General features: G+C 43.7%; 1 protein-coding gene across 1 annotated transcript in view; it reads left to right on the forward strand.

Moving 5' to 3' along the window:
• The first annotated feature begins 6160 nt into the window (after positions 1–6160).
• The window catches only part of adgrd2 (adhesion G protein-coupled receptor D2), a 68750-nt gene continuing 52176 nt past the window's right edge, over positions 6161–22734 (forward strand). The window contains 9 exon segments of the mRNA XM_061671081.1: positions 6161–6205; positions 6401–6458; positions 6554–6793; positions 6888–7511; positions 17615–17737; positions 19057–19103; positions 19105–19152; positions 19759–20046; positions 21382–21493. Of these exon segments, the coding sequence (XP_061527065.1) occupies positions 6161–6205; positions 6401–6458; positions 6554–6793; positions 6888–7511; positions 17615–17737; positions 19057–19103; positions 19105–19152; positions 19759–20046; positions 21382–21493 (1585 nt within the window).

The raw sequence follows: 22734 nt of genomic DNA on the forward strand, positions 1-22734 counted from the left end.
CGTGCTGGAGCCTATCCTAGCTGTCATCAGGCAGGAGGCGGGGTACACCCTGAACTGGTTGCCAGCCAATCGCAGGGCACATACAAACAAACAACCATTCGCACTCACATTCACACGTACGGGCAATTTAGAGTCTCGAATTAATGCATGTTTTTGGGATGTGGGAGGAAACCGTAGTGCCTGGAGAAAACCCACGCAGGCACGGGGAGAACATGCAAACTCCACACAGGCGGGACTGGGGATTGAGCCCGGTTCCTGAGAAATGTGAGGTTGACGCTCTAACCAGTCGGCCACCGTGCCGCCTTAATAAAATCATCATTTAAAAACTGCCTTGTATGTTTAGTTGAGTTATTCTTATCTGACATTGGCTTTTTTTTTAATGAAAATAAATTAATAAATTGAGAAGGGGACAAATACTTATTCATGGCACTGTAAATTTAAGTTGCATTAATTAATTTAAATTTGATTTTTTTATCATTGTTGAATGTAATGCTTGATTAAGCCCAGAGAGCCATCTTAAATTTTGGTTTAAAATGATGAATTCAGTTTGAAACTCCTCCCTTAAAAATAACTTTATGATGCTGGTTGCTCTCTTTAAGACAGCTGGTTGAATAAATATAATCATAAGAAATGAGCAATAAAACTGTACCATGATGACTAAGCAAATCTAAAGATCAAGCAGGCATATTTAATTTTGGGGGGATTTTATTACTCCATAAATATCACAAAAGGTAAACAAACATGATCTAATAGTTTTGAACTGTGCTTCTCGTTACCCTGATGAAATGAAAATCACCCCAAAAATAGTAAATATTTTGAGGTAGTGCAAAGACCATCCACAAGAAGTAATGTAGTGTATCAGTTTAGTTAAATTTTATTTAGTTAATAAAGGTTGTGCAGTCCCCTCCTAGAGCCGTCACCTTATCGTGGTGGAGGGGTTTGTGTGTCCTAATGATCCTCGGAGCTAAGTTGTCTGGGGCTTTATGTGTCACCCATGGCAAACAAGTCCGAGGTGAGGGACCAGACAAAGTACGGCTCAAAGACCCCTGATGATGATGAAAAATATTGGACCTCGTTTTCCCGAGCCCGGGCCTACACCCGTGGGTAACGTGGGTCCCTCTTCCCATTGGCTCACCACTTCTGGACGGGGCCATAGGGGTCGGTGCAATGTGAGCGAGGCAGTGGCCGAAGGCAGTAGCCGAAGGCAGGGACCTTGGCGATTCGATCCCCAGCTACAGAAGCTTGCTCTAGGCACGTGGAATGTCACCTCTCTGGCGGGGAAGGAGCCCGAGCTGGTGTGTGAGGTTGAGAAGTTCCGACTAGATATAGTAAGGCTTGACTCCACACATGGCTTGGGCTCTGGTACCAGTTCTCTCGAGAGGGGTTGGACTCTTCCACTCTGGAGTTGCCCATGGTGCAAGGCCCCGAGGAAGTGTGGGAATACTTATTACCCCCTGGCTCAGTGCTTGTACATTGGAGTTCACCCCGGTGGACAAGAGGGTAGCTTCCCTCCTTTGGGTGGGGGGACGGCCCCTGACTGTTGCTTGTGCGTATGCACCAAACAGCAGTTCAGAGTACCCACCCTTTTTGGAGTCATGACAGTGAGATCTGAAAGGGCGTGATTGGGAAGAACAGCTCCACCGATCAGAACCAGGGTGGTGTTCAGTTATTGGACTTCTGTGCTTATCACAGATTATCCATAACGAACACCATGTTCAAACATAAGGGTGTCCACATGTGCACTTGGCACCAGGACACCCTCGGTCGCAGTTCGATGATCGACTTTGTGGTTGTGTCATCGGACTTGCATGTATTGGACACTCGGGTGAAGAAATGGGTGGAGCTGAGAACTGATCACCACCTGGTGGTGTGTTGGCTTTGATGGTGGGCAAAGATGCCGGTCCGACCTAGCATACCCAAACATATTGTGAGGGTCTGCTGGGAACGTCTGGCAGAATACCCTGTCAAAAGGAGTTTCAACTCCCACCTGCGGCAGAACTTCACTCACGTTCCAGTGGAGGCAGGGGCCACATTGAGTCCGAGTGGACCATCTTCAGTGCCTCCATAGCCGAGTCGCCGACCGTAGCTGTGGCCGTAAGATGGTCGTTGCCTATTGTGGCGGCAACCCCCGTACCCATTGGTGGACACCGACGGTGAGGCCGTCAAGCTAACGAAAGAGTCCTCGCGGGCCTTTTTGGCCTGTGGGACTACTGAGGAAGCTGATGGGTACCCGCTGGCCAAGTGGAATGCAGCTTTTGTGGTTGCTGAGGCAAAAACACGAGCGTGGGAGGAGTTCAGTGAGGCCATGGAGAAAGACTTCCAGATGGTTTCGAGGAAATTCTGGTCTACCATCCTCCATCTCAGGAGAGGGAATCAGTGCACCCTCAACACCGTGTATAGTGGGGATGGGGTGCTGCTTGCCCAAAATCAGAAGGATTAGACTTCAACTCACCAGTGACTTAGGACAAGCGTTATAGAAAATAAATGGATGGATGGATGGGATGGGGGAATATACAGTATAAACCTTATATAAAGCTTTATTGTTATGGAATTGCCCCGTGAGATGAGTCATCTCATTTTAGAGGGGGTCCAACACACAAATACAATAAACACGTTTAACAACACAGAATGCGCATGCAAGATAGACAACATTATGAACATAATCGAGCACAGCTATATTTAATCTATTCTTACCCTACCAGACTTTGCTTTTGATCAACATACAATAATTAATGTATGTAATTGCCTTAATAGTGTAGTTAAATTGGTAGTATTGTAATTATTTTGTTGAAACACTTTTTTTCTCTGCCTTTGAGTGCAACGATAACCGCAAGAGTCAAAGCAAATCTCCTTGTCAGCAATTGAAGCCTTACTGCACATACGAGTTGTCCAAACCTCTAAAGTTATTCCTTTGTAGCACTGCACGTGCATCAGTAAGTAGCAAACAGCAACAAGCCACAACCCTTGGAAAGGAGCATCATTGCCACCCAGTGTAGTGGAGGCAGAAATATTTCAACCTAGCACATGTAAAAATGGAACTCACAGACATCGTAAAAGGCAAATTACACACTGTGCTGTATCATAATGTTATGCATTTAATACATAACAGTTTATGTGAAGTAAAAGGACATTTACTGTAGTGTAATTTGTAGTAGAATATTGCCAAACATTCTACTTTGACGGCGAAAAGAAGACAATTGTCAATGCAATTGAGAAGCATGATGTACAGGACAGTATATAATTATGTAACTTGCATCTGTCAAAAATCCTTCCTGTGGTGTGGGGTGTGTTAAGAGACATTAGTCTTACCAAGGAGCAATTGTAAATGTTAAATGTTATGTGTGTGGTCAACAGAGACGTCGGCCAATCCATGGACTGAGTGATTGTGACATGAGACGGAATGATGCAAATTAAGAAGGAACCAAACACAGGAGAAGCTTGTTGGGTTGAATGTCTGTTTTAACATGTCCCCCAAAGCTTTCACTAGGGTTGGGCATCGTTTGACTTTCAACGATTCCGGTTTAGTTTCCGGCTCCTCAACTCGATTATGGTTCCAAACGATTCCCATCCATCCATCCATCCATTTTCTACAGAAGCACATCATCTGCAAAAACCAGAGCTGCAATACTGAGGCCACCAAACCGGACCCCCTCTACGCCTTGGCTGCACCTAGAAATTCTGTCCATACAAGTTATGAACAGAATCGGTGACAAAGGGCAGCCTTGGCGGAGTCCAACCCTCACCGGAAACGAGTCCGACTTACTGCCGGATATGCGGACCAAACTCTGACTCCGGTTGTACATGGACCAAACATCCCATATCAGGGGGTTCGGTACCCCATACTCACGAAGCAGCCCCCGCAGGACCTCCCGAGGGACACGGTCGAACGCCTTCACCAAGTCCACCGGAAACAAGTCCGACTTACTGCCGGATATGCGGACAAAACTCTGACTCCGGTCGTACATGGACCAAACATCCCGTATCAGGGGGTTCGGTACCCCATACTCGCGAAGCAGCCCCCACAGGACCTCCCGAGGGACACGGTCGAACGCCTTCTCCAAGTCCACCATACACATGTAGACTGGTTGGGCGAACTCCAATGCACCCTCGAGGAACCTGCCAAGGGTGTCGAGCTGGTCCACTGTTCCACCGCCAGGACGAAAAACCACACTGCTCCTCCTGAATCTGAGATTCAACTTCCAGACGGACCCTCCTCTCCAGCACCCCTGAATAGACCTTACCATGGGGGCTGAGGAGTGTGATCCCCCTGTAGTTGGAACACACCCTCCGGTCCCCTTTCTTAAAAAGGGGGACCACCACCCCAGTCTGCCAACCCAGAGGCACTGTCCCCGATGTCCACTCGATGTTGCAGAGGCATGTCAAACAGGACAGCCCTACAACATCCAGAGCCTTGAGGAACTCCGGGCGAATCTCATCCACCCCCGGGGCCTTGCCACCGAGTTCCTGGCATTTACTTTTGTGTGTGCAAGAGACCTACTTCATCTTACGTTCCGCTTATCCTCCCGAGGGTCACGGGCGTGCTGGAGCCCATCCCAGCTATCTCCAGGCGAGAGACGGGGTACACCCTGAACTGATCGCCAGCCAATCGCAGGGCACATATAAACAAAACAAAAACAAAAAAACATTTGCACTCACATTCATACCTACGGGCAATTTAGAGTCTTCAATTAACCTATCCTGCATGTTTTTGGGATGTGGGAGGAAACCGGAGTACCCGGAGAAAACCCACGCAGGCACGGGGAGAACATGCAAACTCCACACAGGCGGGGCCGGGATTTGAACCGCGGTCCTCAGAACTGTGAGGCAGATGTACTAACCGGTCTTTCACTGTGACGCCAGAGACCTACTTAATACTGTATATACCACATAAATTGAGATCACTGCAGTCATATTGGTGGATATTTTTTGTCTATGAACTTGCTGTAAATTTTAACTAGTTCCACTCACGTTGAATCACTCTGAGTCCAAAGAAAGCAATAGAGTAAAGCGTGTGTCTGTATTGTGTGAAATTCTTGGCACCAAAGGAGAACATCTTTAATTCCAAGTGTGAGGCAGAGGGATGTGCCAGTGTTTGAATGAGCCAGAAAAGGGTTTTCGAAACCAAGGCCCTCTCTAATTTCTTGAACTTCAAGTGGATACTAGATGGAATACTAATGATTAGCTTTATTTCAATCAGTTCTTGCCTCAGTTCAAGCTATAACAATATTATAAAGATTTACTTCGGCAGTGTCACGACAGTCACTTTAAATAAAATCACTTTTTAAAAATGTTATATATTTTTGCTCTCCTTCTACATTAAAATGACATCAAAATCATACAAGTTGTACAGAAATATCCAGGGATACTGTCAAATTGAAAATACTGTTTTCTTGGGCCCTCTCATTCATGAAGTTACATTATTTTCTGAAGTAAATGTTAACCAGTCAATCACTGAAAGGTTGTTTTTCTTCTTCAAATTTCATAGTTAAGTACTAATCTTCTACCAACTATAAAGGACAGCAATAAACCAGATGTTTTGATTAACTTCGAGTCCTGTAGAAGTAATAAATAAGAGCTATGCGGTAAAAATGTCCGCTCCCCTGCTGCTCTTGATGAACTCTCTTTGCCAAATGCTTGACACTGCTTGCGTAAGAAAGGTTCTTTGAAGGAAAAAAAAAAGACTTAATTTGCATGACAAAGCTGGATGGTTTCAGGGTGCTAGAGAAGGAGGGCACTGGTGTCTGGAGGGAGGAGGAAGAAGAGAAGAGAGAAGCGGTAGAATAGATGTCTCTCTCACACAGACGCTGGGATTGCTGATTGTCTACCAGTCTGCAGACCTCTGCTGGATATGTTGGACGTAGAGGCAGTGGCACTTGATGACGAGTCTGGATGGATTTACCTTCGGCTGTCCTCCACATGTGGATTTTGTTTCCAAATTACTTAGGGAGTGACATTCAGCTTTCTTTGCTGAAAAACCTGGATTCAAATCTTACTTATACTATACCCTGATTTTTTAAAGCAACCTGTTGCTCTGTGGTTTGCTTCTGTCTTGTTAGGAAATGAACATTTCGTATAGTTGTTTCTTTTTCCATCAAGATTGGTGAACCAGGGCCAAGTTGGACAAGGTTTTGTTTTAACTGGACATTAGACTGATATAGAGATGACTGGAGCCTTGCATGCTGGATTAATACTGTTTTCTGTTGTGGTAATAGGCTTCTCATTGTACTCTACATCATATTCATGAGTTATCCAAATATTATGCTTCTCCTATAGCATTGTATAACAATGTAATCATAGTTAATTATTTTGAAGAAGTGAAAAATGTCAGTATTTTAACAATGATTAGTAATTGCAAACCATAAAGTAGAAGTATAACAGTCAACTTGACTTTTTCCTGTAGGCTATGTGTGAGAGTGAGCCAACACATGTTGGGATTGACAGAGTGGGCAATTCACATGGTAAGTCACTATTTATCAATTATTCAATCCAAACTGCAGTCTTCTAAATTATCTCGATAAAGGTGCATGTGTAAACCAGAAATCTGACCCCCCAGGACAGTCCAGATTGGTTCACTTATCCTCTCACTGGGCCTTAGTACTGGTCAATGACTCACTAGACCTTTCCAGGGCTGAGAGCTTCTGCAGAAGTCAGTTCAGCTCACTTGCCTCCTTGGACCAATTGGAGGTCCGCGAGGGGGCCTTGGAGGTACTACGTCAGGCCGGATACCAGTCACATGTCTGGATCAACAATCCCTCCAAACTGGCATCTAAGCCCTTGCCCCTGTCTGAGCAGTGTGAGTGATCTTAGTGGCACAGTACCGTCGGTGTACCTGCTGAGAATTTACAAAACCTGTAAAATTGAATATATGTTCCTGTGCCTTTTTGTAGATTTGCAGTTCTCATCTCTAAACTTCCCCAAAACATCCAGAGAAGGCTTTGCTCGCATCAAAAGGCCCTTCCCTGCTCTGTCATCAATCACCGTGTGTGTTCGTATTCAATGGGACCCAGAATGGAATGAAGTGTCCACTCTCTTCTCCTATGCTGCTCGTGTCTTTACCAATGAATTCCTCCTACGAGGTCAGGGTGACATGCAGGGACGGATCCTCCTGGCACTCATTGTCCATGGGAAACACCTTCCATATAAAGCATATTTCCCGAATGATGGTGGATGGCATCATATCTGTGTCACTTGGAGCAGCAGTCTCTGGGCTATCTATGTGGATGGGGAAAGGAAAGACATGGGATCAGGTTCAGACACTTCGAGAGATATCCATGCTGATGGGATTCTGATTCTGGGTCAGGACCAGGACTCATTTGGAGGGAATTTCACAGAGCCGTTTTTTGGAAATATCACTGACTTAAATGTTTGGAATATTTCCCTGGAAAGTCGCCACGTCCGTGCTTTGAATGGATGTTCGGCCATGAATCAGGTCAAGCTTTTCAGCTGGAACCTTGACCATCTTATCAATCACCCAGCCATTAAGGAGGTCCAGGCCCTTCTTTTTTGCCCAGGTATGGCCACATTTAGCAGTACAAGTATGGCATGGCTTAATGTGTCTATTCATGAATTAACTTTTTCCCCCCCAAAATTGTCACATATCGTGGTGTATTAGCTGTTTGAAGGCTCTGAGTTGACATCTTTGTGGGCTCAGAATTACATTTCCCATTGATGTGAAAATAAGAGGACCTGTAAATGGGTCTGTTTCTTTGTCGGTACTGTGATTGCCTGGTGGAAAGCTACCCTGACCAGTGTTATTCGGAATATGCTGATTAACACTCTGACTGCAATCGCTAAGAAGTTTTGATGATGATTGTATAAATGAATTACAATAACAACAACAAATATCATTATATGAAAAAAGATTTTTGGGGCCTTTTAACAGAACTATTTGCAAACATGTTTAAACATTTATTTATTTGTTTATTTGAAAGCACAGTGTTCAGTCTGGGTATGCATGAGTATATTACAACCAAAACAATAATGGCTGCGTTACTGAACAAAGTAAATTTAAAAATCCACACAGATACTAACGAAGGGTAATTAAAACGCACTTTTAAATTAGACTCAGGAAGTCAAGCAGTTGGTGAATATGCATCTATTCAGTTTCAGTATCCTATTTTGGTGTTCTGAGTAAATGACAATAATTTTAATATTGTTGTTGTCAGTACTGTATATGAAACGTAAAAACATGCATTGCCACAAACCTCCGGGGGGTAACGAGACAGAAAAATATGCCACAAGAGGGTTTCTTTTGGAATTACTTGAGGATTATCAAAATATGACAAATTAAGATAAACAGTCAAATGGATGTGAAAGTGAATGTTTATTGTCCCTCACTAAATGTGCCTCGAGCGAGGTCTACAGTGACCTTCCAAATATCCAAATACAGTGGATGTACTGTTAATAAATGACAAAACACTTCATTAGGCTATACATGATCAAGATTTTTGGGGCGATCACCTATCACTGAGTTTAAATAAACCGATCACCAATCAGATCACAAGATGTAGCAATACATCTATTTAAATAACTTGTTTATTTACTATCAAGACTTATGTAACGTTTAATGACTATCAACAAAAGTATTCTCAAGTGTTTTTGTAACTGTTTCACAATCTTTGTACTGCCCCAAACTAACAGAGGATGCAGTGAAATGCTAATGACCCCGAGAGGGCATTCAAACACTGGCCTGACATAAATTCAAAGTTCAGCGAGGTCACACCAAAACGAAGTGAGATAGAAATAATGCGTGCCACAGTTTACTCTAATAAAATTAATTAATTGTAATTAAATTGATTTTCAAAAACTGGCAATTGCTGCAAATGTGGGGCAGCGATACTGCCTCAAACATTCATATAACCCCATAAAATTAACATCACACTAGTGTAAATTAAAGGGTGAGGCTTACGCCTGATGACCAAATGTCTGTGAAGAAACTTATCGAACGACTGCATTCTCTGAGGTGGCTATCAAATGTGAATGCAGTGTCGCTCATATAAACTGGTATTGCACAGTTACTGTATGTATGCCCTGGGATGAGGTAGCATTGATGAAAGTATGCAAGCAAACATTGAAATGTGGGGTTCCCCACAATATTAAATGAAAAGTCAGCCAGCATGATGAACTCCGTAAGATTCCGCGTGCCAACTCTCACTTTGTCGCAATCTTAGCTATACAGACGGGTTCTGTCGTTTGTGTTGGCCTACGTTTTGTTGTTCACTTGTCTTTTTCCACGCTGCATTTCTTCAACGCGTCATACTCCTCCTTGCGAGATTTGTCATCTTGAAGCATTTTCTAGAGGCTACTCCTTAGGTACTGCAGTGTTGCGCAGATTGCAAAGACTGTAGCTTGAGTTTTATGTCTCAGACACCACAAAGAAGTCCTACATCACTGGCATTTTTTTCCCTGACAAGAAAAAAGTTAAAAATAGGGTGAGAAGCTCGGTCATCCAGGAGGATCGCAGAGTAGAGTCGCTGCTCCTCCACATCGAGAGGAGCCAGATGAGGTGGCTGGGGCATCTGATTCGAATGCCTCCCGGACTCCTCCCTGGTGAGGTGTTCCAGGCATGTCCCACCGGGAGGAGACCCCGGGGACAATTCAGGACACGCTGGAGAGACTATGTCTTTCGGCTGGCCTGGGAATGCCTTGGGATCCCCCCGGAAGAGCTGGATGAAGTGGCTGAGGGAGAGGGAAGTCTGGGCGTCCCTGCTAAAGCTACTGCCCCCGCGACCCAACCTCGGATAAGCGGTAGAAAATGGCTAGATGGATGGATGAAGGTTAAAAAAAAACAACTGAATTGGACATCACGTCGGTACTACTACTACAAAACATGCAACAGGGCTAAAAAGAAAACTAGCCTTTGGATTAAAACATACATAACGGTGGTGCGGAATGTCCCCATAGTAAATGAGATTGTGTCTGCTGTAATGTCTTAATTTGCTGATCATTGATCAGGTGACTGATCGGTGAATTACGACCTTTCAGCCGATCACAAAATTTGCATAACATTTTAAATATCTGATATAGTCGATCAGATCGATGGAAAGTCTACACGACAAAGGCAAAGTTATTAGGCTGTAATAAGTGACCTGTCTGTAACAGAATGTGTGAATTGTCCACAGAGTCAGTTGTGTGTAATATGTTGTAAGGCATTACAAATGTGTCATGTACTCGCTAATGCAATTAATGTAATGGACTAGTAATACATTCTCAGTCATCTTTAGCATCATGAATTTAACACTTTGTGCATTTTCATGTATACGAAAACACACAGGTTTAGCCAGTGCTGTTCTTCTATGCAGATACCTAGCGAGCTCACCTCATAAACATACTGCATAACCATAAATGTCTATGGCTGGGCTAAGATTTCAGCTATTTGGCCGACAAAGATTTGACAAAGTTACTGCACTTGGTGTTCTCTGTGCCAACAAAGGGATCTGTGGAAAAATCACCTAATTAGGTTTCCCACCTAGTTTCCAGGCATGACATGCCCTGCTCCAGTATTACTGGCTCCAGGACATGCGCTGCTGCACTCTGATTGGCTGCTGTATCCCAGCAGAACACGCAATATGCTCCACCGCATTGATCGCTTATGCCATGTGCTGTCCCTGGGTGTATGCATGAATTTACATCTACAAGTAAAGATAACACAATAAAACTTTAGAATTTGACTTGAAATAAATTCAGACAATGAAAAAAATCATCCAAAATTCTAATTAAAAGATAGATTGTGAACTTAGAGGCATCCTTTGAAAGAAATTGCAATCACTATGTGGGGACTTTGAATGTTGAGACTATGACAGGAAAATCTCGGGAGTTGGTTGACATGATGATTAGGAGAAAGGTTGATATATTGTGTGTCCAGGAGACCAGGTGGAAAGCCAGTATGGCTAGAAGTTTAGGTTCAGGGTTTAAATTATTTTACCATGGTGAAGATGGGAAGAGAAATGGAGTCGGGTTTATTTTAAAAGAAGAGTGGGCTAAGAATGTCTTGAAGGTGAAAAGAGTATCAGATGATGAGGCTGAAACTTGAAATTGATGGTGTTATGTATCATGCGATTAGTGGCTCTGCCCCACAGGTAGGATGTGACATAGAAGTGAAAGAGAAATTCTGGAATGAGCTAGACGAAGTAGTTCTGAGCATCCCAGACAGAGAGAGAGAGTCGTTATTGGTGCAGATTGTAATGGACATGTTAGGTGAAGGAAATAGGGGTGATGAAGAAGTGACGGGTAAGTACGGCATCCAGGAAAGGAACTTGGAGGGACAGATGGTGATAGACTTTACAAAAAGGATGCAAGTGGCTGGAGTGAACACTTTTTCCAGAAGAGGGAGGATCATATGGTGATCTACAAGAACGGAGGTAGAAGCACGCAGGTGGATTACATCTTGTGCAGACGATGTAAACTGAAGGAGGTTACCGACTGTAACGTAGTGGTAGGGGAGAGTGTGGCTAGACAGCATAGGATGGTGGTGTGCAACATGATTCTGGTGGTGGGGAGGAAGATTAGGAAGACAAAGGCAGAGCAGAGAACCATGTGGTGGAAGCTGAGACAGGACAAGTGTTGTGCAGCTTTTCGGGAAGAGCTGAAACAGGCTCTGAGACAGGAGGAGCTTCCAGAAGACTGGACCACTGCAGCCAAGGTGATCAGAGAGGCAGGCAGGAGAGTACTTGGTGTATCTTCTGGCACTAAAGGAGAGAAAGAGACTTAGTGCTGGAACCTCACAGGTCAGGAAATCATATCATATGATGGTGTTGAACGCTGAGCTGAAGTCCACGAACAGGATCCTCGCGTAGGTCCCTGCACTGTCGAGGTTTTCTAGGATGAAGTGCAGTCCCATGTTGACTGCATCATCCGCAGACCTGTTCGCTTGGTAGGCAAACTGCAGGGGTCCAGCAGGGGACCTGCACAGGTCCACCTGTGTGGACCTGTGACACTCTTGAGGTGGTCCAGCACGAGACGTTCAAAGGACTTCATGACCACATATGTCAAAGCGACAGGCCTGTAGTCATTCAGACCAGAGATTGCAGGTTTCTTGGGGACTGGAATACTGGAATAATGGTGGAGCGTTTGAAACAGTATGAAAACTTCGCACATTTCCAAATTTCCAAAGATCTGTTGAAGATCTGAGTGAAGACTGGAGCGAGCTGGTCCGCGCAGACTTTGAGGCAGGATGGGGATACATGGTCCGGTCCTGCCGCTTTGTTAATCTTCTGTTGTTTGAAGATGCGTCTCACATCCTGTTCATGGATGGTTAACGCAGAAGTCAGAGGTGCGGTTGTGGTCGCGGGTGCGGCCGGGTGGGTGTGTGGAGTGAAACTGTCCTATTCAAATCTGCAATAGAAGGTATTCAAGTCGTTGGCTAGTGTGCTATTGTTCTCAGCTTGGGGGGATCGTCCCTTGTAATTAGTCAGCGATTGGAATGCACGCCAGACTGATTTTGAGTCGTTCGCGCTAAACTGTTTTTCCAACTTTGCTGCATAGATCCACTTTGCAATGTTAATTTCTTTAGTAAGCTGGTTTCTAGCTCGATTATACAGGGCCCTGTCCCTGCTCTGATATGCATCTTCCTTAGCTTGGCGAAGCTGCTTAAGTTTAGCAGTGAACCACGGCTTGTGGTTGTTGAATGTCCGAAATGATTTTGTTGGTACACAAACCTCTTCACAGAAACTGATATAGGATGTGACAGTGTCCGTATATTCATCCAGGCTGCCAGCTGAATTTTCAAAGACACTCCAGTCTGTGCAGTCTAAACAGCTTTGAAGTTCCATCTTGGCTTCATTGGTCCACTTTTTCACTGTTTTCACTGTAGCCTTCGCACATTTAAGTTCTTGCTTGTACGTCGGTATTAAGTGAATTAAGCAGTGATCAGACGAGCCCAGGGCGGCACGAGGTATAGCACGGTATGCGTTTTTTACCGTAGTGTAGCAGTGGTCTAAAGTATTATTTTCCCTGGTAGGACAGTCGATGTGCTACTTGTATTTAGGGAGTTCGTGGTTGAGTTTAGCTTTGTTAAAGTCCCCGAGAATAATGAGGGGTGAGTCCGGGTGTTTTTTTTCAATTTCATTGACTTGTTCGGCGAGCGTTAGCAATGCGGCGTTCGTGTTAGCTTGTGGTGTAATATAGACTCCAGCCAGTATAAACGATGCAAACTCACGTGGGGAGTAGAATGGTTTACAGTTCAAAAACAGCCACTCCAAATGCGGGCTGCAGTGTGTGCTGAGCACCGTGACGTCCGTACACCATTTTTCGTTGATATGGAGGCATATCCCGCCGCCCTTCGTTTTCCCCGATGATTCCATGTCGCGGTCCGCTCGATGAATGTTGAAGCCGGGAAGCATAACGGCGCCATCGGGTACAGCGTCGCAAAGCCAGGTCTCCGTGAAGCACATGGCCGAGGAACGTCCGAAGTCTTTACTGGGCTTTAACAGAAGATGAAGCTCGTCCATTTTGTTGGGTAGGTTGCGTACATTCGCGAGGTGGATCGACGGGAACGCCAATCTGTGTCCTCTCTTGCGGCGTTTCACCTGAATGCCGGCTCGTTTTCCTCTGTGGCGCCGCTTCCGCATCCATGCGCCGAAAACCGCGAACGCCGCTCCGGTGAGTAACTCGGGGAAAAAACTGAGCGGATTTTCGAAAGTTGGTGACAGAAAGTCCGGAGTAGCCTCCTTGATGGTTAGCAGGTCTCCCCTTGTGTAAGTGAGTCGTGTAAGGTCTCCAAAGACGGATGAAAAACAAAAACAAAGACAATACTAGAGAGCGCGTTACCGAGGCGACCACACTGGTCGGCGCCATCTTGGTTTTGATCTGTACATCAACCGCCCTTTCCTGGGTGAACAGGCCACGGGCGTGAGTATATTGGTCGAAGGATGATGAGGATGGAGCTGCCAGGCAAGAAAGCTAGCGGAAGACCAAAGAGAAGGTTGATGGATGTTGTGAGGGAAGACATGAGGGCAGTTGGTGTTCAAGAGGAGGATGCAGGAGATAGGCTTACACGGAAAAGGATGACGCGCTGTGGCGACCCCTAAAGGGACAAGCCGAGAGGAAAAGAAGAAGAAAGAAGAAGTTCAGCTGTATGGCTTTGCAGAATGGTGGATCTGTATGCTTTTTGTGCTGGAACAGTTTTGCTCTGCAACATGGGAGTTTGAAATACTCCCTCTGCTTATTATTTAAGTTCTGAATTATTTCGGCGGCATGGTGGACGACTGGTTTGCACATCCGCCTCACAGTTTAGAGTACCGCCTGTGTTAAGTTTGCATGTTCTCCTCGTGCCTGTGTGGGTTTTCTCCGGATACTCTGGTTTCCTCCCACATCCCAAAAACATGCAAGGTAGGTTAATTTAAGACTCTAAATTGTCCGTAAATATGAATGTGAGTGCGAATGGTTGTTTGTTTATATGTGCCCTGCGATTGGCTGGCGACCAGTTTAGGTTGTACCCCACCTCTCGCCCAAAGATAGCTGGGATAGGCTCAAGCACGCCTGCGACCCTCTTGAGGATAAGCAGAACGGAAGATGAATGAATGAATGAATTATTCTGATGTTTATTGAAAATGCAGCCACACAGAAAAGGGTTTTAGGGGACGGACAGAGGGACAGAGTGGTCAAGGGGAATTGGGGTGCAAACCACAGCAGAACAATAGTTAGTCTAAATATATAACCTGTGTTTTTATTAGTGGTCCCAGCACAAGCAATTAAATCCTACAGCGTGTCTATCGAACTTATTAGTGAATGAACACCATTTCACATGTTAGTCAACTGGTGTACGGAGTTGCTGAGCCGGCGCATTGTGGAAGGGTGGGCGTGTCCCCCTCCATCCGCAAGGGGGGGCCAAGCCAGCGAGCCCATCCTGCAGTGGACCCAGCCAGGGGGACGCCACCCACGCTGCAGGACCCATGACGGTTCCCAGCCCAAACCGAAGCGTCCTGACAAGTCCCAAAGGAATGGGGACAGGAACCGGACCACCGCACCCCACGGCCAATCTCCCCCCATCATCCACCCAGCGTGCCCCACCGCCGGAGAGCATGGGGGCCCCAGCCACCAACAGGGTCAGGCCAGTCACCACCCAAAAACGGTCATAGCCCGACAAAAGCGAGCCCGTGTACAGCACTCGTCGTGAGCAAGGACAGGCGAGGGCACCAAGAGAGGGGAGAGGAAGGTGGGGCCCCAAGGGGGGGAGAGGAGGGCAGAGACCCCCATCTCACCGCGGCCCGACAAGGGGGCGTAGGCCACAGGAGTCAAGCCAAGAGAAATATGAATACCCACCACCCACCCTATTACTATGGTTACCAGGTCCCTGACTGGCAACCATTCACCCTTACTGTGATCGTGTCTGGTGGGGTGTCGTGCCTCGATATCGCACCTTCTTTCATTTTTATTCATAAAGAATGCGGCGCTGCTGGCCCCATCTGGATTGGCTAATGTGCATCGGCAGAACTTCGGCCGAGCAAATGCATGCTTGGAGAACTATTGTGATGTGATTATGCCAACATTACCCGTTTGTTGTCTTAATTACGGAGACGCTACAATTCAATAAATAACATACATACTGTAAATAGTATATTTTGATGAAAATGAAATGATTTCCAGACTTTTTTACCACACCAATCACAAACACTATTAGATTTGTGACTGGATGATCGAGGATGCAGTGTAACAGATTTCGGCCTATGCTGTGGTGCAGAAAACTTCCAGCTTACAGCATTGTACTATGCACGCTGTCTGTAAATGATTGCCACGCACCGCGAATAGAAGAACAACAGATCCTTCCATTTGTCCATACCAAGACCGTTCACAAACTGAAAATAATACATAATTAGAGGTCATTATTCTACAGAAACTCTGTACGTAACCCGATTTGTTCGTAAACAGTCGTACGCAACCCGAGGTTCCACTGTATTTGAATGAAAACCTGTAAATATAAAACAATCAAATGAAAAAAATTAAGTCGTACAGTATATCAGTACCATCATGAACTAAGGACACACTGTAAATATTTTACCACTGTCTGTGTCCCACCCATAATGAAATCACGACCCACTTTTGGTCCCGACCCACCAGTTGAGAATTTCTGATTTAGAGCGTGTCTGGCTGATAAATTAATGACAAATACACAAAATGTCATATCAATATGTCACCAAATCATGAATATATATCTATATAATATAATATAATATAATATAATATAATATATATATATATATTATATATATATATATTATAATATATATATATATATATATATATATTATGTATTATATAGATATATTATATATATTATATATATTATATATATAATATATATATATATATATATATATATTATATAATATATATATATATATATATATATATATATATATATATATATATATATATATATATATATATATATATAAAATTGTCAGCTGCAGATTGTTTAAATTTAGAACTATATAAGTCTTTATAGTGGCACGGTGGGCGACTGGTTAGAGCGTCAGCCTCACAGTTCTGAGGACCCGGGTTCAATCCCCGGCCCCGACTGTGTGGAGTTTGCATCTTCTCCCCGTGCCTGCGTGGGTTTTCTCCGGGCACTCCGGTTTCCTCCCACATCCCAAAAAACATGCATAAATTGGAGAAACCAATTTCTAAATTGGCTGTAGGTGTGCATGTGAGTGCGAATGGTTGTCTGTTTGTATGTGCCCTGCGATTGGCTGGCAACCAGTTAAGGGTGTACCCCGCATCCTGCCCGATGACAGCTGGGATAGGCTACAGCACGCCCGCGACCCTAGTGAGGAGAAGCGGCTCAGAGGATGGATGGATATATATATATATATATGCACACACACACACGTCGAGACACACATGCACACACACCTACGATTGAATTGAGTTTTTCAGACGAGAAAATTATTAAGAATGATTGCATGTGGCGGGAGGATGGCCGACTGGTTAGCATATCAGACTCATAGTTCTAAGAACCAGGGTTCAAATCCCGGCCTCGCCTGTGTGGAGTTTGCATGTTCTCCCCGTGACTGCGTCGGTGTTCTCCGGTTTCCTACCACATCCCAAAAACATGCATGGTAGGTTAATTGAAGACTCTAAATTGCCCGTAGGTGTGAATGTGAGTGTGAATGGTTGTTTGTTTATATGTCCCCTGCGATTGGCTGGCAACCAGTCCAGGGTGTACCCTGCCTCACACCCGAAGATAGGCTCCAGCACGCCCGCGACCCTTGTGAGGAAAAGCGGTACGGAAAATGTATGGATGTATAGATGATTGCATGTAGAATATTACACTATTCCTTAATAAATGTAAAAACCAAAATTATTGATTTATTAAGGATTGTTGTTTTGTTAACAGACTAATTGCAAGGTACTCTAATGCTTGACATTCGTACAGTCCTTAATAAGTCCTGCTCATGAGTAGTCCACTGGTTTTCAAGCTGCTGCATTATTGCAATGTAAAATTAATGTTTGGTTTTATGTTTGTTGCTGTGTGGAGATTAATTTATTTCTTCTGAACACTGACAATGTTTTTTTCCTTAGATTTGAACACATTTGTTTGGAAACGCTTTTCTTTTTTCTTTTTTTCCTTTTCTGCCTGACTGCGCTAATTGACACTTGTGTGATGTGTGAGCAGCAAAGCACCAGCAGATGGTGATGCAAGGCTGCAGAACACTGCAGATCCAGTCAGCTCAACACCCAGTAATGAATCTGTTTGACTGCTCTGAGCCACTGCCATTTATCTGCATGAGCAGCAGGGGTATGTCTTATTTTAACATGTTATTGCAATTTCAGAAGTTAATATGGATGGTAAACCATAAACCATTTTATCAACAGATAGTCCCAAATGTTTCTTTGGATTACAATGCAACCTTGGTCTCCTAGCCAAGAAGAGTGATGGTTTTGAGCGTTTAACCTTTAAGGGTTAATTTTTCACATGCCTTTTTGTGTCCTTGAGCATTCCTAATGAAACTTAAATCTAACTTTACAACCTATTGTGAATATTTATGAGCGATTAGAACTATCCATTTGCCAAAAGTAGGTAAAATGCCTACAATTAGGCTTGATCACTGAAGACTTAAATAAATAAAGATGGCAAAAAAATGTTTTAATATACATTATCCATTCAAACTCAGGCATCCACAGGCCCAAATAAATAATCGAAGACAATGGGATAATGTTTTTTTTTTTTTTTTAATAAATAAAAGAAACACAGCTTAGGTTAGCTAAGCCTTAGGTTAGCTAAGGCTACTGTACATTAACACTATGTTCCCGACACCTTGGGATTATGGCGATATTTTTCTCTGTATTCAAGTCTTGCTAAAATTGCTAAGATTTATCTATGTCTATCACAGGATACATGACGGGCCATGGGAGGACAGGTGCTGTCCCAAAGGCTCAAAGCCTTGCTACATTTTGGCCCAAGTTAACCACAGATCCCAGTAAATTAAATTTGATTGGGTGCTCTTGTTTCTAATGTTCTGTCAAGGCTCTCTGTGGATAAAACATGGACACTGGGTAGCTTTGGACGCGTTTTTTTTTTTTTTGCCCTAGGAGAGATAAATGAACCTCCCCTATCTGGCCTGGCTCCAGAGTTGGCATCAGTATGGGGAAGCGCATCCGGTTTCTAAGCCATATCGTGACTGCCATGGCAAATATTTTGAGAGTTCAAACATCATACCGGGCATCCCGTCATGTTTACCCATCTCATTCTCCCACGTTGTGCTCGACCATCCCGTTTTGACCACGGTGGTCTGCAATGGGGTTACCGTGGCGACCAGGAACAGAGTGTAAACATAACTTAAGGTTGTTGAAACACACTACTTCCACATAAAAACAAACATTTTATTTTGAAATGGGTAAAAGAATAAATTACGGCATAGCAAGCTACTGAAATACGTATTTTACGGTATTTGTATGTTATTCCTACTTTATGCTATTTAATTTTTTATTATTATTATTTTTTATTTTATTTTCTCCACTTATGTCGAAATACAAAATAAAATGCATCCTTTACACCACACACCACTGCATTGACACCATGTTGTTTTCATTGCCTTTTTTTTTTTTTTTACCCAGAACGTTACCTGAAGATGAAACAAATGAGTGAATCCCAAAGCTCTCAACCCTACTGCCTTCATGAATCATCTGATGAAACTTTCCAATAATAGCCAGGTAGACCTCATACATCATAAATTTTTACATATGCATTTCATCCTTCTCTTTTTCCTTTCCATGAGCTGATGTTTACTTACTGTTCTTAAGAGTTCCACACGAGACTACTTCAGCCTGCTGAAAAATGGCCTTTGGTTGCTGTGATATTGCTGTCACCATGATAAGGTTGAAAATTTTTAGAGTTGTGTGAACCATTATGTACCTTAAACACATAAACGCTGACATCAAACCAGTGTTGCGTAGTCAGATTATCACAAAATTATATCATTCTTGCCACTAGCAAAGTTTAGTATGTTTGCATCTATTCTATTCTAATCTTATTACATGTACAGCAATAGCACATACTAAATCCTGTACATTTGCTTCTCTTGATCTATATGCTATACCTACACTAATTACTACTCATCATAAACAAAAAATTGCTTGTGAATATTAACATCCTGCGTCAACAGAATTTGAAACTTACTTTTAGAAGTTAGTGTAAAACGAGCATACCTGGCTGATTGCAGCCTATCATGTTATCAGACAATTACCGCAGATCTTACTTTAATGTGCTGTTATTGAAATTGTTATGGAAGAATATAGCAGGCCTGTCTCTCCTCTCAGGCAGTACTAGGGCAGCAGTCATTATGGCTGAGCAGCCTGGCCGAAGCTTCCGCCCTGCTGGACATGTCTGTCCAGGCTCTGCAGGACACAAGGCAGGAGGGACTGCAGCCAACAGATATGGTTTCCCTCATCCAGTTGCTGGCTCTGGCTGCTGATGTTCCCCCACAGCTTTCTGATTCCACCAACCACACCAAGAAGCGCGTCGAGGAGCTAAGCAAGCACTTCATCAGTGTGGCCGACAGCGTCATCAGCCAGGACAATGCCTTCAAGTGGCAGGCCATCAAAGAGGTAGCATACACTGCTTTGCACCTTCTTATCTCCTCTTTGCCTTGCTGCACTTTTGGCTCTGCTTTGTCCGATTTTATGTGGTAATTCATTTCGAGCTGCTGCCACTGTCACCATGCATTGACGTGGCAAACAAAAAAAACATTAGTCGGGGGGGAAACTACACAGCCTTACAATTGGAGAATAAATAAATAAAACACCTTTTTAGTGGGCTTGGTCCAAAGAGATATTATCATGAAATAACTGCATTTGCCAAGTCATCATTTCCATATTACTATACTGTACACTCAAATATTCAAAAATTCATGAATTCAAACATTAATCATCAGCCTCATGGTCATACAAAGGTTTGGATGATGCTGTCAGAAATAAACTAAATCAATAATTAATATAAGTATTTTATTTCATGTGGAAGGTCGTACTAGCTATACAAAGTTATGGGACTTAATATTAGAAACAAGTTTGACGTACAGTATTTCAGACATTTTTTTCTCAATGCCTAATAATAGTTTGCATGCAAACTCCACACAGGCGAGGTTGGATTTGAACCTGGGTCCGAGTCGTACACCATGCTGCCCTATTATTATTATTATTATTTTATTATTATTATTATTTATTTATTGATTGATTGATTCATGTTCACAGAAGGCTGAATGACATCTTTTTTTACTCCCCTGTTCCACTCTTGCTAGTGATGTGCTTGTGGATCCATATTGAGGCAACTCATGGCAAGTGTTGTGTTTGTATTACACTCGCCTCCTTTCCCGCGGCCTCTCAACACTCCAAGGCCATCTCAGCTCAGATTCAATGGATGAGCATCTGACAAACTGTCGCCATGCTCTTCATCTAACCGCCTGCTTGCCACAGTGCCCCTGCTTGTACCCAAGGCTCACCTCTCAGGAACATTGTGTTTAGAATGAGAGGTTTCAAAACTGACAATGGAAAAGTCCACGATTACCGATGCATTATAGGTTTATCCATTGGACTCTGTAAGTGTTATTCAGCCATATTGTATTTACGCTCTGGAAACAGTAAACAGTGCTCAAAACCTTTTGGTTTGGGATGAAGTACTAGGTTAAAAATATTGCGAAACATCTTTTAATCATTGCATTAATAAATAATGGGCTCAGTCAATCAGTTCACTTTGATTATTAATTATTAAGCTTGTAGGATGTCATTCTTAGAATACTAGAAGCTTTTATAAACTGAGCCAAAACTTCACATACTGTTCCATAACAGTATGTGAAGACAATTATCTGCATGCTTTAGTGAAGCACGGTAGAGCTCAGTATAGCAGGGAGGATGGTTGGTAATGTACCACTGTTGCATGTGTTACAGGTGGTGAATGGTCCCATGGATGTGGTGAAGAGTATTGATCGGATGGTGACTAACTTGAGCCCCGGCTTGATGGCAGAGAGAGATCACCTGACATTTCATAGCCCCAACATCAGTGAGTGTCACACACTAACTTTGATTGAGTCGCCATTTTAGGACAGTGGACTTGCTTGGCTAAAATTCTCTCTCGCTCTTAATTTGGTATTCATGAGACTCGACTTGACTTAAACTTAAAACATTTGTCTTGTCAAGTCTTTTTGTTGTTTACGGTTGAAAATGGGCATTTTCAACAGTGTGTGCTATTAGGTTTTTTTTAAAAAGAAAATTATATTTTGCGCAAGCTAAAAACAACAACACAATTTCATTTTCTTTTCCAACCATCTGCCCTGTCCCACACATACAGGCTCTCCACTCTCGCTCACTCCTTCTACCTGCAGCTTTCTTATTTATTCACAGATCAGGACTCAGACTATACCATTTGACGGCTTTACAGGCCATCAGAATTTAAGGAACTCTTAACACCATTTTACATAACACATAACTATATTTAGAGTCATTAACGGTTTTAAAGATCTATTCCTAGCGTCAACAACGTAAAATGTAAAAGCTACTTGTCATAAAAAAAAGCTCATTAGCTTACACGTTCATCCATCCATCCATTTTCCGTACCGCCTTACCCTCACAAGGGTCGCGGGCATGCTGGAGCCTATCCCAGCCTATCTTCGGGCAAGAAGCGTCCACCGTGCCGCAAGCTTACACTTAATTTTTGTTATGTAATATTATGTAGCCGGCACGGTGGACGACTGGTTAGCACATCTACCTCACAGTTCTGGGGACCGGGGTTCAAATCCCGGCCCCAGCTGTGTGGAGTTTGCATGTTCTCCCCGTGCCTGGGTAGATTTTCTCCGGGTACTCCAGTTTCCTCTCACATCCCAAAAACATGCGTGGTAGGTTGATTGACGACTCTAAATTGGCCGTAGGTGTGAATGTGTGTGCAAATGGTTGTTTGTTTATGTGTCCTGCGATTGGGTGGCAACCAGTTCAGGGTGTACCCTGCCTCTCGCCCGAAGATAGCTGGATAAACACTGCATAAACATATGGCAATTATTCCAGGCTCCTTGGACATGGTGGCATGATGTTAAATATTGGTGCCCCAATAATAGCTTCCCCGCATGGTACCCTGGGAGTGCCCGATCTCGTCCGCTCTCGGAAGCTAAGCAGGGTCGGTCCTGGTTAGTACTTGGATGGGAATGGGAAACACCCTAGGAATACCAAGTGCTGGGGTTGGGCAGTGGGTACCTGCTCCTGTAAAAACCTACAGATTACAGAAACTGCAATTGCAGCCTATGTCTGCCT

The sequence above is a fragment of the Phycodurus eques genome, chromosome 3 (assembly GCF_024500275.1).
Source record: "Phycodurus eques isolate BA_2022a chromosome 3, UOR_Pequ_1.1, whole genome shotgun sequence".
In the NCBI taxonomy this organism is placed as follows: Eukaryota; Metazoa; Chordata; class Actinopteri; order Syngnathiformes; family Syngnathidae; genus Phycodurus; species Phycodurus eques.